Below are 15,393 nucleotides of genomic sequence, written 5' to 3' on the forward strand. Positions count from 1 at the left end.
TGATAATACGTATGAATCTACCCAAGCATGAAAATGTGGTGTCAATTAATTATTTCCAACTGCCAATACATTTCAGGATTCGTAGTGCGTGCTACTGACCTTGTAAATTAGATTTGATGTTTAAACATAGGTTAAATATTATATCTTTGTGAAGTGCTAATGTACAATTTTAACATCCGTAAGTTATACTGAATACTGAATACAAGGGTGCTGTAATATTGTGAACTGTCCGGCCATTGCTGAGTAATATATAGTTCAGTTTCCGCCTTGAGTTCTTTAAATTAAGACAAATATATTTGTCTCGGTGCAGGAATTCTCAGGCTTGTATATTGTTTACTACTTCGCTTTCACTTGTGATTTTAGCATTTACCATCAGTGGCCTGGCTCTCTGTCCAATTAAGGTTGGCAACTCTATGAATCTCTTCAGCTCTAGAGACATGAAACTTGACGGCTAGGTTCGTTCCCTTGAAGCACGCCCTTTCTTCCAGCAATCAAATCTGAACCCGTTCATATTAATTAGAAATTAACCTCATTTGAATGTCATAATCCGCTGCTATCTTCAATTGGCCACAGGCCTATCTTAAACCGCTGTGATTCAGTAAGAGGACTGCAGAACTGAATGTTCATTGTACATTTCAAATGCATATTAGTCCTTAAGAACTGAGATATTTATTTATACATTTTAGACTTATCATTTGGTGTGTAGCGTATTTACATTTAGACTTATTAGTAAGTGTGTAGAGTATGAATGCAAATTATTTAGGCCTGATTCAATGATTTAGGACTCCTGTCTTACTACGTGAATTCCAGGAGTAAGTCAGTATACTACAAGAATAAGTCATGGCAACATATTATCGTTTAGCGTGTTGAATATTTGTAGTCCTTAAGTAGGGTTAATAAGCTGGAGTATTTATTTTGTAGTTTGTTAATTGTTTACTTTACTTTAGCAATTAGTGCTTGCTTGCACTTGAACTACTTGTTTTAATATAATTGTATTCCCACATCATAGCTTTCTAGAAGTTTTGATAGTTATTACCTTTGTAAGTATTTTTACAATACTTTCATCAATGCGAATGCTTCCTAATACTGTAGGTAGAGACATGCATGAGATTTACAAACGTAGTGTTACTCTGCTCTTTTCCATGCATTCTGCTATTCGAGTAAAAAATTACCTTCAGCCTATTTCACCCAATGTGGAAACGGCTCGTGTCAGCTTACTCTCAGACTAGCTAAGGGGCATGTTATCAAGGGCTGGTGATAACATTATCGCCGCTTTAGTGGCCGTTTTCGGGTGAAAAACGCAGATAATATTATCGCTTTAATAACAGGGACACGCTAGCGAGTGTTTCCTTGCCATAGCGACGTTGTCAGCACGCCTCCCATCGCATCGTTAATGAGATGCAAAGGTGGCGTGCCTGACAAAACTCTATGGGCAAATATCGCTAACCCAGCTTCGCAATACTATCAACGAGGGGTAGCGATATTTGAAATTGCGTTAACTATGCCTAAATGCATGAATTTAACATCTGTTAAATACCTGACTAAGGCATACATAATATGGGAGGTGGATTGTGGGGCTAAGGCCACAGGGCCTTATCATCAAGTTATTGCCGTTTTCCATGGAACTTTGCTGAAATCAGCAATGCTCCATGGAAAACCCCGCTATCGCTGGAATATTTATCACCATAACGCTAAGCGTTGATAATACAGCGCTAGCATGGCGATATATTCCAGCAATAGCCAGCGATAATTCAAAGCGCGCTCATCGATAATTATCATTGGGGCTTGATAATATAGCCCTAAGAAAGTAAGACTCCCATCTCTTTTGTTACCATCACAGTATCAAGGAGATGCTATGGGTGAGCATGCTTCGGGGAGTGACGAAGTCGGCTGTGTGTTACATGGAGATACCGGCCCCAACATTACTGAGCAGCTACCCGTGCTAGGGGAAGGACTGTCCGCACTATACTTGCTTCACTCCAAGACTGAGGAGATGAGTTCCATAGAAATGTTTTATAAACTAGTCCAACATGTCAGTCCAAGATTTTTAGTAATGGTCTCATATTACTCCAAAGGAAAAGCCTCTACCCCCACTGCCAGACATTCGTGACTGTTTCAAAATTCTCAGGACTTCCTCCAGCATGGGCATATTGGCTAGCTCATGTACTAGGTTTCCTCAAACCTCTCGCAACCGTAAAGCTCTATGTAGTCTTGAATACTGCCATTGGTAGCCAAACAAGATCCCTGTGAATCTACTGATACAAGATTTTTTTGGGCAGTATCTCATCTTGTTGGTATTGCATCTGTTGCTTTGTGTTCTGAATTTTAATGGTAGCGCTGTTTATGGCTGCATCTCCTTGCCAACGGCTGCATCTCCTGGCCAACGGCTGCATCTCCTGGCCAACGGCTGCATCTCCTTGCCAATGGGTGTATCTACTTGCCAATGGCTGTATCTCCTTGCCAACGACTGCATCTCCTTGCCAATGGGTGTATCTCCTTGCCAATGGCTGTATCTCCTTGCCAACGGCTGCATCTCCTTGCCAACGGCTGCATCTCCTGGCCAACGGCTGCATCTCCTGGCCAACGGCTGCATCTCCTTGCCAACGGCTGCATCTCCTTGCCAACGGCTGCATCTCCTTGCCAACGGCTGCATCTCCTTGCCAACGGCTGCATCTCCTTGCCAATGGTTGCATCTCCTTGCCAATGGGTGCATCTCCTTGCCAATGGGTGTATCTCCTTGCCAACGGCTGCATCTCCTTGCCAACGGCTGCATCTCCTTGCCAAAGGCTGTATCTCCTTGCCAATGGGTGTATCTCCTTGCCAATGACTGCAACTCCTTGCCAATGGTTGTATCTCCTTGTCAATAAATAAAGCAGTGAGCTGAAACCTGTCCATTATCGACCCCTCGAACTGTGCTTCCTCAGATGTAGCGCTCAAGATATCCTAGAAAACTGATTACTTACGGTAGTTATTGCTGCAGCACGCCTTATTTCCAACGGACAACAACTGCGGCTCACAGTGGAATCATTAAAAATAAGGTAGCATATAAAATATTTTTTGCTTTATCTCTATATAGAATCAGTCCGAAATCCCCTAAGAATTGTCATCCAAAAGTATATTTTAATCTTCACTAATGCAATAAATGTCATAAATGTTACCAGGCTGCTCAGTGATCAGGTGATCACACAGTGACATTTGGTGAAGGGAGAAATGTGTATATACAAGGGGAGTGGAACGATTGATAAAAGCAATAGATGAACAGGATAGATCTAATTTCAAACGTATAGATTATTTGCCTTAAATTATCCTCCAAACAATCCCTGGATTAGGGGTGATAAGAAATTCCAGTCTGGATTAATTTTGCAAAGAAGCATACACATTTGAGAACTTAAAAAAGAAAGTTTAGGAAAATAGCTTTTTTAGATTAGAATCTCCTGAGGGTATTAAGTGTAAGCTTTGGACTCTTTCATGTTGTTTTATGCAGTCTCTAGGTTAACTGCTCTAATTGCTTTACACCCAAGTAGCTGTGAACACAATCTGATTGTTGAGCTGTAACACAGAGAGCCCACAGTCTTGGTGTGATCCATGACTAAGCTTGTCAAGGACTTAACAAACTGAGGGGCCAATTTAGAGTATGGTGTTCTGTATTGTATTGTATTGTATATTGGATTTATATAGCGCTTATCACCGAGGGGTCTCTAAGCGCTTGCCTTGGGAACCCGTCCTGGCTTTTCCCTGTGAGATAGCCCCTACAGGGCATCCACAAGGTGAAAGCCAGGCATCCCGCCGCAGGGGGCCGTTGTGGAGATTAAGCAAGCTTAATGTCCAGAGTTGCAGAGTGGGAACCCATGATTAGGTCAGGCACCGAAGCGAGAATTATCAAGTCCGTGGACATTTGAGCTCAAGACCCTGCCGCGTTGGGAATTGAACCCTGGTCCCGGGTCTGACCTCTGCTTCAGGGTCTGCCTGCTCTAACCAGTGAGCCACACTTCTCCACTGTGGGTCTGTGTCCTGGTGTAGAGGATGTTCTTGCATCTCCAGTCCCAGTTGAAAAACACCCGCCCACTTGGAGTGCTCTGCTGGTCTTTGCAAAAAGTCCACTTACAGCAAAAACATCATTGCTGGGCAGACTGTCATATCATGGCTTCTCACTCTGCAATCTTTGTGTTTCTAGGAAACAAATGTCCACGACAAGCAGTAAGCAGTAAATTTACTCTTGAGTTTTATTATTATTAATACTTAAACTTATAATGTGCACAGCTACCCCAAGGGGTTTCCCAGCACAGAGCGGGTAGGGAGGATGCAGAGATCCTGAGAGCAGATTCAGAAAAGCCAGGTTTTTAGGCCCTTGCGAAAGGCAAAATGGAAGGGGCAGTTCCCCAGAGAATCTGGTAGAGAGGTAGAGAGTTCCATAGTTTTGGGCCTAGATAAGCAAAGGAACACTCCTTCATACGAGACAAACAGAACCTAGGCACTGTAAACAAGGCCTGATGTGAGGATCTGAGGGAACAAGAGGGATGATAAGGGAGTACCAGATCCTGAATATAGTTAGGTCCAGTTCCGGCTTTCGCCTTGAACAAATGGCATAGCACTTTGAATTTGATACGATTCAGGTTCATAAGCCAGTGCAGCTCGTGAAGAAGAGTCAAAACTGAGGACGATTTTGGCAACCGATAGAGAACCCAAACAGCGACATTCTGCACTAGCTACAGCAGACGGATAGTAGCTTTGCCGGCTCCCAGATGCAACATATTTCCATAATCTTGTCTGGAGGTGATAAGGTCCTGGATCACCGTCCTTTGCAGAGAAATGGGGATCAGCCAGAAGATCTATTTTAGCCATTTGAGCACTGCAAAACAAGGGGGCAACACCTTGGCCACTTGAGGCTTCATAGATAGCATGTCATCCACAAGGAAGCCCACGTTCTTGACCTTTGATGATGGTGTAGGCCAAGCACCTAAAGAAGCAGGCCAATGTTGTGGTCCCCAGAGAGCAGGGTTCTTGCCCTTTTTGGCTGTTTCCTTCCCAAGAGCACCTTCAATTACATGCTGGTGGTTGTATAGCAGAATAATGTGTAGAATGTAGAAAAATATCATCCAACCAAAATATTGTAGCCAAAATATCAACAATCACAATATCATAAAGTATATTGTGCACAGGCAGCTAAAGGGCCACTCTTCTTAAATCTAATTATACATACCTTGACAACATATATACCACACATATGTGCAGGTAAGAAAAATAAAACCTATTTGTATTTACCTTCACAATATCATGAAAGATAATAGTCAGGCAATATTTGTAGGACAGTATTTAAAACACAATATTCTAGTAGGATACTCATGTTGGCCCAGCGCAGGAAAAAAGTACTTATGAAGGTTGATGTTCATAAACCAGCAGAAGGTTGAAAATTAAGTAGAGTTGGAGGATAAATCAAGTTAGCTAATATTTTGTTGACTTGCAGTGTATATAAGTTGTTAGAGTCAATAGTGTGAACTGAATAAAGCAATTTTTATTTCTAAATAAACAAAGGTTCCAAACAGTGAACAAAATTGTATAAAAATCAGCACATGTTTCACCCATTCCCGGCACAGTGGCCTTGGGCTTTCTCAAGGCGAGAAAGCTATAAGCTATAAAAAGCTATCTCAAAGGTCTAATAGGCATGACCAGACCAGGTTCCCGGAACTTTTTGAAACCTATGTGCTTAAAATGCATGAGAAGGCTCGAAAAAATGGCACATGGCTGAATTTACAAAATCTGTTGCAGTTTATGCGAATATTTCTAAGGACCACTGTGGATCATCCACAAAACTTCTGCTAAATGACATGGCCAGGGTTGGGACACTTGCACAGTCTGACACATCCCTGATTAACCAGGGCAGGATTCTCCAAAGTCGGTACTGGAGGGCCGGATCCATGCCATATTTTTAGCATAACCCCATTTATATAAATGTAGTTATCTTAAAAATCCGGCCTGGATCAGGCACTCCAGGACCGACTTTGGAGCACCCTGAACTAGGGGATACAGCTGCATATCCACTAAACGTGGCTGGTCTTCCTCTGTGCAACAGGGGACACATATTTCCCCTCAGCAGTATGACTATGGCCTGTCCTACTTAGAGGTATGAATGGAATCCTATATATTTTTGTGATGCAATTACACAGATTTTAAAGAAGTAGCTTTAGTGGCTCACTAGAGTTTAAATTAAGCTGAAAGAGTGCAATAAAGAAGCATTCATGTGCTATAGAACTACAGAGACCAATATTTACTCATATTTGGTGTGTTTTTGGACAGTGTGCTGGACTGATCTTTGAAGATTGTGACTCTCTATTGGATCTCACTATTTTGCAGGTTCTGCCAGAAGACATTGTTGCTCTTCTGCGATTCAAGACCCCAACACCCAAGGTGTAAACAACGGTAACACATATCTCAATAACAAATCTGTCTGGGAAGCTACTTATTAAACAGCCTCTGGAGCATTATGTTGTAAGCCCCAAAGAACCATGAACAGGTATGTTAAGATGCTGCAGAGTTAAAGTCATATCTAGAACACGAAGTTGTTCAGGCCAAGAAGTGTGACCTGATCTTCTTCAGTTGTGCTTTCCTTGGTATGGTCCAAGGATTTTCCTCAAGTGACATTTTACTACCTTATGGCACAAGGTCAGTCTTTGCTGCTTGTAGGGACACTCACGTGTACACACAACCATATTTACCACCCATCATACTCCTGCTTCATTGGAAACGATTCGGAACCAAATGCCATATCTACTGCCCTGTTGCCTTGTTCAGCACACGTGCACACACACACTACACACACAACCCACCCACCCCATCCCACCTGCTGAGTATTTCTGGAGCCATCCTGTTTGACAAAGCAAGGAGTTAACTCTGCCAAGCAGAACTTCAGATAGGGTTACCACGAGCCATTACCAAGCGCTTGAATATGAAGCGCCTAGATGCAACTCAGCTTAACAGCGTGTAGTACTTGGGAACTGTGGTATGAAACTTGCTTCGCTTGTAGAACTTAGCTGAGAATAATTTCCCATAAAATAAACAGAGGTGTTCCTTTATTGGGCCGCTGGCCGAATATCATATAATATCTTCAGTTAGTCATAGCTGAGACAATTCACTATTCATCCTGGAGGCGGTCTAGACAGCTGTCAGCAAAGTAAACATGGGTATAACGCACAGTGGGAAATCCTATCGCACAGGCAGTACCGTGAAGCAAGAAAATGCACGTATTTCACACCTCAGCACTCTGCAAGCAAATGTGAAAAGCAGATTGTGAAAGGGAATAAACATGCCCGGCTCGTGAGTCCTGCCGAAAATATCTATAGCAGACCAGATGGAGCTCTTAATATTCCTGTGGGTTGTAATTCAGAATATTGTTAGCAAAACTACTCAGAAATGTTGTGACCTCAATATTGTTTACAAAAATATCCACAAAAGTCCCTCAAACAACCTTGTATTGGAAAATCACTAATACACTACTCCTGCCAACCATAGTAACACTATGGGAAGGTAAGGAGCTACTTTAGTTCAGGACACAATGTTCTGTTTACAACCAGTAATTAAGCAATACAATTTGGATCAAAAAGAAAAAAAAAACAAAAGCACACAACATAAAACGTCATCAGAGCACTGATTACACCATACACAATGAGAATATAGATTAACAATTATCACATTTTATTCATAAAAACAAGGTATAGCCATATACATTTAAAACTTCGCAAGTATACAATTAATACAAGAAAACCATAAAAAGTTGACGCAGCGTTTCGGTGCTTATATTGAAGATATGACACCTTCTTCAGGACGGTTTCTTCTAGAAAAAATACATACATTTAGTAAACAGGCTCATGTGTATTATGTCGTTAAGGTGCTTTACAAACAAATACACAAACTATTAAAACAATCAGCAGTTTAAAATACACTAATACTGGTTGTTAATACAATTTATACAATATCTGTTGCTTTATAGAACAAACTTTCCTAGCTTTCTTCCTCCTCCTTAATTATGATACCTTTTACTACAAAGAAAATTACACAGATTTTTCTAAAAAATCGGAACCGGAGCTCTAACTCATTCAAATGTCTCCTTTGTGTTCCAGACATATATTTCTTGCCAATAACCCATAAAACAATGATCCATTACATACCTCTAGTTCCAAGGAACTAGTATTAATACTTCATGGACCAAAAGTCGTTTAATCAATTGCGCTGTGATCGGTTCCCGATATGGGTCAATGTGTATAATCCCTATATTAAAAAACACATAGATAATTCACTCAGCATCTGGTTTGCTGGTCCTTTATCAATACTCAGCATTTTGCTGAACTATCAAGTATTCATACCTTTATGGGCAATTTATCTTGAATAGTCTCGAAGCAGTATTAATGGAATTCACCTCCCTTGTGGGTATACAAACGTGATGGTTTGCAGCCTAGCACTAGATAAAACAGAAATACATACGTATGTTAAATGATCTGTCTGCATAATAGCGAAATCTGGTGTTTTTGTTATTTAGACCTGGGATACACAATCGGGTCTTTAATTTTAGGAGAAACAGAAGTGGAGTCTTGGATGCCCACCAGTTCTCCAACTCCGTAATTAATTTTTTAGCACGACTTTGAGAAACCTCAAGGTAGTTCTTTATCCAATTATTTTTAGTTTGAGCATTTTTTGATTTTATCCAAAAACACTGGCAGATCTTTTAACATACGTATGTATTTCTGTTGTATCTAGTGCAAGACTGCAAACCATCACGTTTGTATACCCACAAGGGAGATGAATTCCATTAATACCGCTTCCAGACTATTCAAGATAAATTGCCCATAAAGGTATGAATACTTGATAGTTCAGCAGAATACTGAGTATTGATAAAGGACCAGCAAACCAGATGCTGGGTGAATTATCTATGTGTTTTTTAATATAGGGATTATACACATTGACCCATATCGGGAACCGATCACAGCGCAATTGATTCAACGACTGTTGGTCCATGAAGTATTAATACTAGTTCCTTGGAACTAGAGGTACGTAATGCATCATTGTTTTATGGGTTATTGGCAAGAAATATATATGTCTGGAACACAAAGGAGACATTTGAATGAGCTATAGTTCTGGTTCCGATTTTTTAGAAAAATCTGTGTCATTTTTCTTTGTAGTAAAAGCTATCATAATTAAGGAGGAGGAAGAAAGCTAGGAAAGTTTGTTCTATAAAGCAACAGATATTGTATAAATTGCATTAACAACCAGTATTAGTGTATTTTAAACTGCTGATTGTTTTAATAGTTTGTGCATTTGTTTGGAAAGCACCTTAACGTCATAATACACATGAGCCTGTTTACTAAATGTATGTATTTTTTCTAGAAGAAACCGTCCTGAAGAAGGTGTCATATCTTAAATATAAGCACCGAAGCGCTGCGTCGACTTTTTATGGTTTTCTTGTATTAATTGTATACTTGCAAAGTTTTAAATGTATATGGCTATACCTTGTTTTTATGAATAAAATGTGATAATTTTTAATCTGTATTCTCATTGTGTATGTGTAATCAGTGCTCTGATGACGTTTTCTGTTGTGTGCTTTTGTTTTTATATTTTATTTTTGATCCAAAGTGTATTGCTTAATTACTGGTTGTAAACAGAACATTGTGTCCTAAACTAAAGCAGCTCCTTACCTTCCCATAGTGTTACTATGGTTGGCAGGAGTAGTGTATTAGTGATTTTCCAATATAAGGTTGTTTGAGGGACTTTTGTGGATTGTTTTGATTATGCACCCTGTCCCCGATTGGATTTGAGGGTAGCTCCTTATATATTTACTACAACAAAAACATTGCTCCATTAATTTTAGATGTTCTAGTAGAACACTGGACAATTGAGAGCTCTACTGCGGACAGCAGATTATATCAGAGTCAACAAGGGCTGATAAAGCGGTCTCCTTCAACAATCAAAGGATATGTTTCTGTTCCTTCCTTTTTAATTTAAAACATGCTACCCTCAGTTGCAGTTGGCGGAATGTTCTAAAAGCCTTAAAATCCTTCTGCCTCAGGCTATATCGGTGTTTAAAGGCTCCCTCCCTTGTTATAGGCATCTAAGGGCATTTAACAACCGGTATAGCCCTCGGCTACAATGCTATATGTTTCACTCCAATGGGGGTGATAATTTTGTACACAATATTATGGACAAGATATTTCTGGCAGACAATATTCTGCTGATATTCTGTACTATTACCAGTCCGGCACCCCATGAAGGCCAATAGGACTGGACCACAGTCAGTCACATGTCAGGTACTCCTAACCTGTGAATGGCTCTACCATGGACCTACAGAATATTGGGGGAACCAGCTTGTCAATAGTCTTACCATTTCCGCAAATGTCTGTTCGCTAGTTGACTGCATGGCAATACTTTGTCATGCCTTAGACCCACAATCCCGGCACCGTTATTTTGCATGCTTTACCATTCTGTACATGTGGAGTATGGAGGATTAATACTTACAGGTACTGCAGCTGAGGTAGTCCCAGGAAAGCATTGTCCTTGATCAGTGTAAATTTATTAGAGTTCAGGAGCCTAAAAAGAGAGAGGAACAAATTACTGCAACAGGTGAGTGGCCATGAGAAACCAAAGCATCAAGGGCATCTCCCATCAGGGGCCAAGGATTGAAAGGGCATGAACATAAAATCCCTCTCAAACTTCTGGTCTGGCAAGTGTAGCAAAAGGCCTTGCATCTAATCAAGGACAGGTGGCATTCATCATGCAGACTGGTCAGGTACTAGAACTGGGGTCACCAATTCTGACACGGTATCTTGGCGCGAGGCAGGAAGGCACCCGAAGGCAATGTGTAAAGCAGTGGTGCAGCACACACTCACACTGACTCAAGAATGCCCACGCAATGAAATGACACCACACCAGGTTGTTTGATAAAACAAGACTCTTTATCTACTTTTAGTTCAGGCAGGTAACACCACTGTCATATGGTTACTGCGTTTCTATATATTGTGTTAAGTTAGCATGAGTTTATTAAATGTTTAAACACCATATTTTCCTTTGGCTTCAGTTTGCACACAACACCTAATTGTTATTGTAGCTTTCAACCTAGACGAAAGATGTGATTTATTTGTGAATAATATATTATTGCTCTGATATCAGTTGTGCTTGGTACACTTGGTACAACTGTCTGCACACTGAGAACTGCACCCTCTAAGAATAACCTAACACAAGGTTGCTGAAGGCCTGATCCTCGCACCACATTAGATATAACACAAATAATGTTGCTGCCAACATTGGGCTCTACGCGGGTCTAAGATAGAGTTACAGGGAATGAATCAACACACTTGATGCTTCGCATGCATAGAGCTGGTAGCTGTTGATGTGATCTGCTCCTACTGACCATTAGAGGTATGGGCCCGCCCTGCTAAAAACCCAAATGAGACCTTCGTAGATATAATATAGTATGCTAAATAGGGTGCGCGAAATAATAGGTGATACAAACTTTATATAGATTTTGCCTTATAATATGCTATCATTGCTCGCTTACTATGGATTAGTGACTATGCTGCTAACTCTGATTTTTATAATATGTATGGTGATATTATATAAGATACTGCGTTTGAGAACCTTGCATTGAAAAATAAATATTTCAAACTTGCACGTGTGTTCTTTGACTCCCAGTTTTTGTTTGAAATGATTATATAACGAAAGAGTGTTCATGTGTTCCACGATACCTGAGGTACCCTAAGTTCATGTTCTGGATTGTCTAAGTCATTGGGAAGTTATTAGTACCAATGAGACACTGTAGCTAGCTTGGTAAGGGGATTTCTGAAACTAAGGTGAGTTTTGGGTCACCTAACTCACCCAGGTTCTAGATCTCTGTGCACAGTTCTGTGGGAGAACGGAAACCCTGCTACATGGCGCCCAACGTTGTTGGCCTTATATCATGACACTCGAGTAGTATATCATTCAAACCTTAACACCTTCATTCCCGTTTCCGGAAAACGGCGGTGTCGGAAAAACCTACCTATTTTTGAAATAGGTCTTTTCAAGCTTGAATTTATCTAAAACGGTTTCTTTGAATTACTACCCAGTTGCGCTACAAAGTATTCTTTGTTTTTTCGAGTTCCTGTGCTACCATGGCACAAGCCGTGGACATCCCGCAGCATAGTCGCATTGCGGTCCGTGACCATTTGCGGGCTTTTAATGTCCCAGTGGAAGGCTTGGCTGTGGTTCTGGTGGTGAGTGCGGAACATGCTTACCCGTACGAACTATTTTATTCGTGGGTGACATTTCCGGCGGTGGACGCTAATTCTGGAGTGTTCCATTCATACAATGCTTCAGCTGTACCGGTTGCGTATGCTCCGTACAGGGCACTGGAGGTTCCTATTGATGCTTGGCAGCATGGAGTTTGGTTTGGTGGCGCCCTACCACATGCTTTAACCGCTCCGAGGTTAGGTCCTTTGTCCATTCCGGGCACAAATTGGCCCGCTTTGGCTGGATTCACTCCTCACCCTAATCGCGCCACTTGTAACGTGGCTGATCTTCGGCGACTTCATGAGGTCGCAGTGTCTGTGATTAGAGCGCTTGTTCATTACACAAGCCGTAATATTCAGGACGCAGCCCCTAGGGGTGCGCAGCTTCGAGCAGAGCAGGCTGGTTTAAAAATCAATCCTGTCATGGTGAATTCCGTTATGGGCAAAAAGCCCCAGGATAAGGATGATTTTCCTTTCTGGCTTGCGGAGAAATTCGGCCAGCTGGAAGCTGTGTTTCCTAATACAAATCCTGGTGACAAACACCGGATTCTTACGCTTAGTTTACCGAAAGATTTGGCCCCTGAACTTGTTGACTGTGAGACCTGGGGTAAGACTTTTGCAGCGGTCTATTCGAGGTGCTATGGCACCCCGTCTGTGACCAATCTGGGTGCGGTCCTTAAACGTGTTCAAGACGACCACGGACCGGAGTCGGCGGTTGAGTTGGTATGCGCCTGTGTGGCACCTTTGATGTAGTTTGCGATCTGATCCTTGCAAATGTCAAGGGGGATGCAGTAAACTTTCAGGTTGCTAACGCTTTGGCGTTAATTCCCGAAGCCGAGAAACCCCGTCAGTTGGCAAGGATAATTGTGGCGGCTTATAAAACGGTTGGCCGCAATGCAAAGGGTCTTAAGGCTTTTCCTGAAAAAGAGAAAAAGCAGCCCCAGGGTCAGTCTTCGGAAACTAGTGGTCAACCTAAGTCCAAGAAACAGAATTGGCCTAAAAAGCAGAAACAGGGTAAGCAACAACAACAACAAACACAGGTTTCTGCTCCTGCGTCTCCGTTGCCTGCGCAGTCGGATCGAGTTTATGATTTGCGCGATCGCGCGATGATTAAATCACCTGAAAGGTTTCAGGCTTCTGACCAACGCTCTCCTCCTTCCTTTCAGGACTCATCGGCTCCGTCAACCGGTGGTAGAGGGGGCGGCAGGGGCCGGGGTGGCCAGCAAGGACGTGGTCAGCCCCGCCCGTGTAACGGTGGAGACCAGCAGGAAGGCGCTACGCCCACGAGACCACAGTTTGCAACGAAGAAAGTCGCCGCCCTGACAGCGCATCGATATCCCCCAGATAGTGAGAACGCGGCTTCGGAATCTGAAGTGGGCTCTGACCTTGCTGGACAGCGCGGCAGAGATTACCATAGTGAGAGAGGCCCTCCGTCCACTGTTGAAGGTGACAGCGACTGACACTTATGTTGTAATTGAAACTGCTGATACGCATGTTGCTCCCCCTGAACGTCTTTTTGAAATTGTCCTGTTAATCGAAGGTGACATGCAGCGAACTGTAAAAGGGGTATTTTGGGAAAATCTTTCGTCTACGTATGACATTTTGCTTTCGGAGGCTGACTGGCCCCCACCTTTTGTTCTCGCAGCTCCGCGAGGGGAGGAGGTGATCCTCCCCAGTTTCGCGCACACTGTATCGAGAGTGGAAGCGCTGCATTTTGCAGAAGAGTGGGCTCTGGCGCTTGCGCCGGCTGTGTACCGCAATCAGTGTGGCTGGGATAAATTGTCTCCAAGCCACGAGATTCCTTTACGGTCTCAGCCGCAGCCTCAACCTCAATATCCCATATGGCGTGAAGCCAAAGCTTCAGTCGCAGCTATCCTTGAACAATTGGAATATCAAGGTGTAATTGAAACGTGTGTGTCACCGATGAATAACCCCCTTTTTACTGTAAACAAGCCGGACGGCTCATATCGTTTGGTTTTGGATTATAGGCATTTGAACTCGCATTGCCGTAACTGCGCAGTACAGAATACTCATGGCTCTGCCTTAGTGAATAGTCTTGAGCGTAAACGGTTTAAAACCACGCTTGACATTTCCAATGGTTTTTATGCCCATAGATTAGATGGTCTAAGTTCCCAATGGACCAGCTTTACACGCGGCAGTGTGCAAAAAATGTTTCGGCGTCTCCCAATGGGCTATAAGAATAGTCCTGGAGTCTTCTCCGCCCGCATAGTCTCTCTTTTGGAGGGCTTCGACCCAGTTGCTTGTTCGTATGTGGATGACATATATCTCACAGACGACGATCTTTGGGAGCATCTGTGTCGAGTAAATAGCATAATTTGTAACTTTGCAGACATAGGTTACAAGTTTAATTTTGCAAAGTCGCACATTGCAGAGTACACAGTGTTGTTTCTCGGCTACGAGCTTAACAACGAGGGAAAAGGGTTGGCACCTCACTTCCTGGAGAAATGCGCACAGTTGCGCTCTCCGACAACACTGAAAAAATTACAATCTTTGCTGGGTTTTTTGAATTTCGGGAGGACTTACATTCCGGAATATGCCCAGCGTATCAAGCCTTTGTATGCTTTGATACAACCATCTTTTTCCAAATCATGCTGGCTGCCTGAGCATTCAGCCATTCTGCAGTCTTTGCAGGCTGATTTGCTCGCTTCTGACTACTTACAGACTTGTGATAACCAGACCAACCTGGTGATAAGAATTATCCCTGGGGTGGTGGGTTTCACGTACCTGACTTTTAATGAAGGGGGTACAGTACCTATTGCTTACAAGTCACACTTGTACACTTCGGCTGAACTGCGTTTTTCCACTGTGGAGAAAGTTTTAACGGCTGTACAGATGGCAATTCTCAAGGAACGTGCCCTGTCACAGGGAAAACGCATGTTGGTTGTTACCCCGTGTCCTGCCTTGGAGGCAGTTACGAAAGCCAGTGTACCAAATTCTAAAGCTTTGCACCCTCGGTGGATTCAGTGGGCTGCATCCTTGACATCCCAGGCTGTCACGTTTATTTTTGACGCCACTTTGCGGTCGCATGAGTATTTACAGTATGAATTTGTTCATCCTGCTCCTTTAGGAATGCGGCTGTTGGAGGATTTCCATTGCATCATTTACACTGATGGTTCGGCGCAGG

The 15,393-nt window shown here is 42.5% G+C and overlaps 1 protein-coding gene across 1 annotated transcript in view; it reads right to left on the bottom strand.

The window, feature by feature from the left end:
- LGI3 (leucine rich repeat LGI family member 3) overlaps positions 1 to 15,393 on the bottom strand; it is a 121,893-nt gene that overhangs the window by 42,374 nt on the left and 64,126 nt on the right. Inside the window, exon 3 of the mRNA XM_086944800.1 lies at positions 10,501 to 10,572. Coding sequence (XP_086800926.1) covers positions 10,501 to 10,572 — 72 coding nt within the window. The remainder of the gene's footprint in view (positions 1 to 10,500; positions 10,573 to 15,393) is intronic.

This window comes from Lissotriton vulgaris, chromosome 11, assembly GCF_964263255.1.
Source record: "Lissotriton vulgaris chromosome 11, aLisVul1.2, whole genome shotgun sequence".
NCBI lineage: Eukaryota > Metazoa > Chordata > Amphibia > Caudata > Salamandridae > Lissotriton > Lissotriton vulgaris.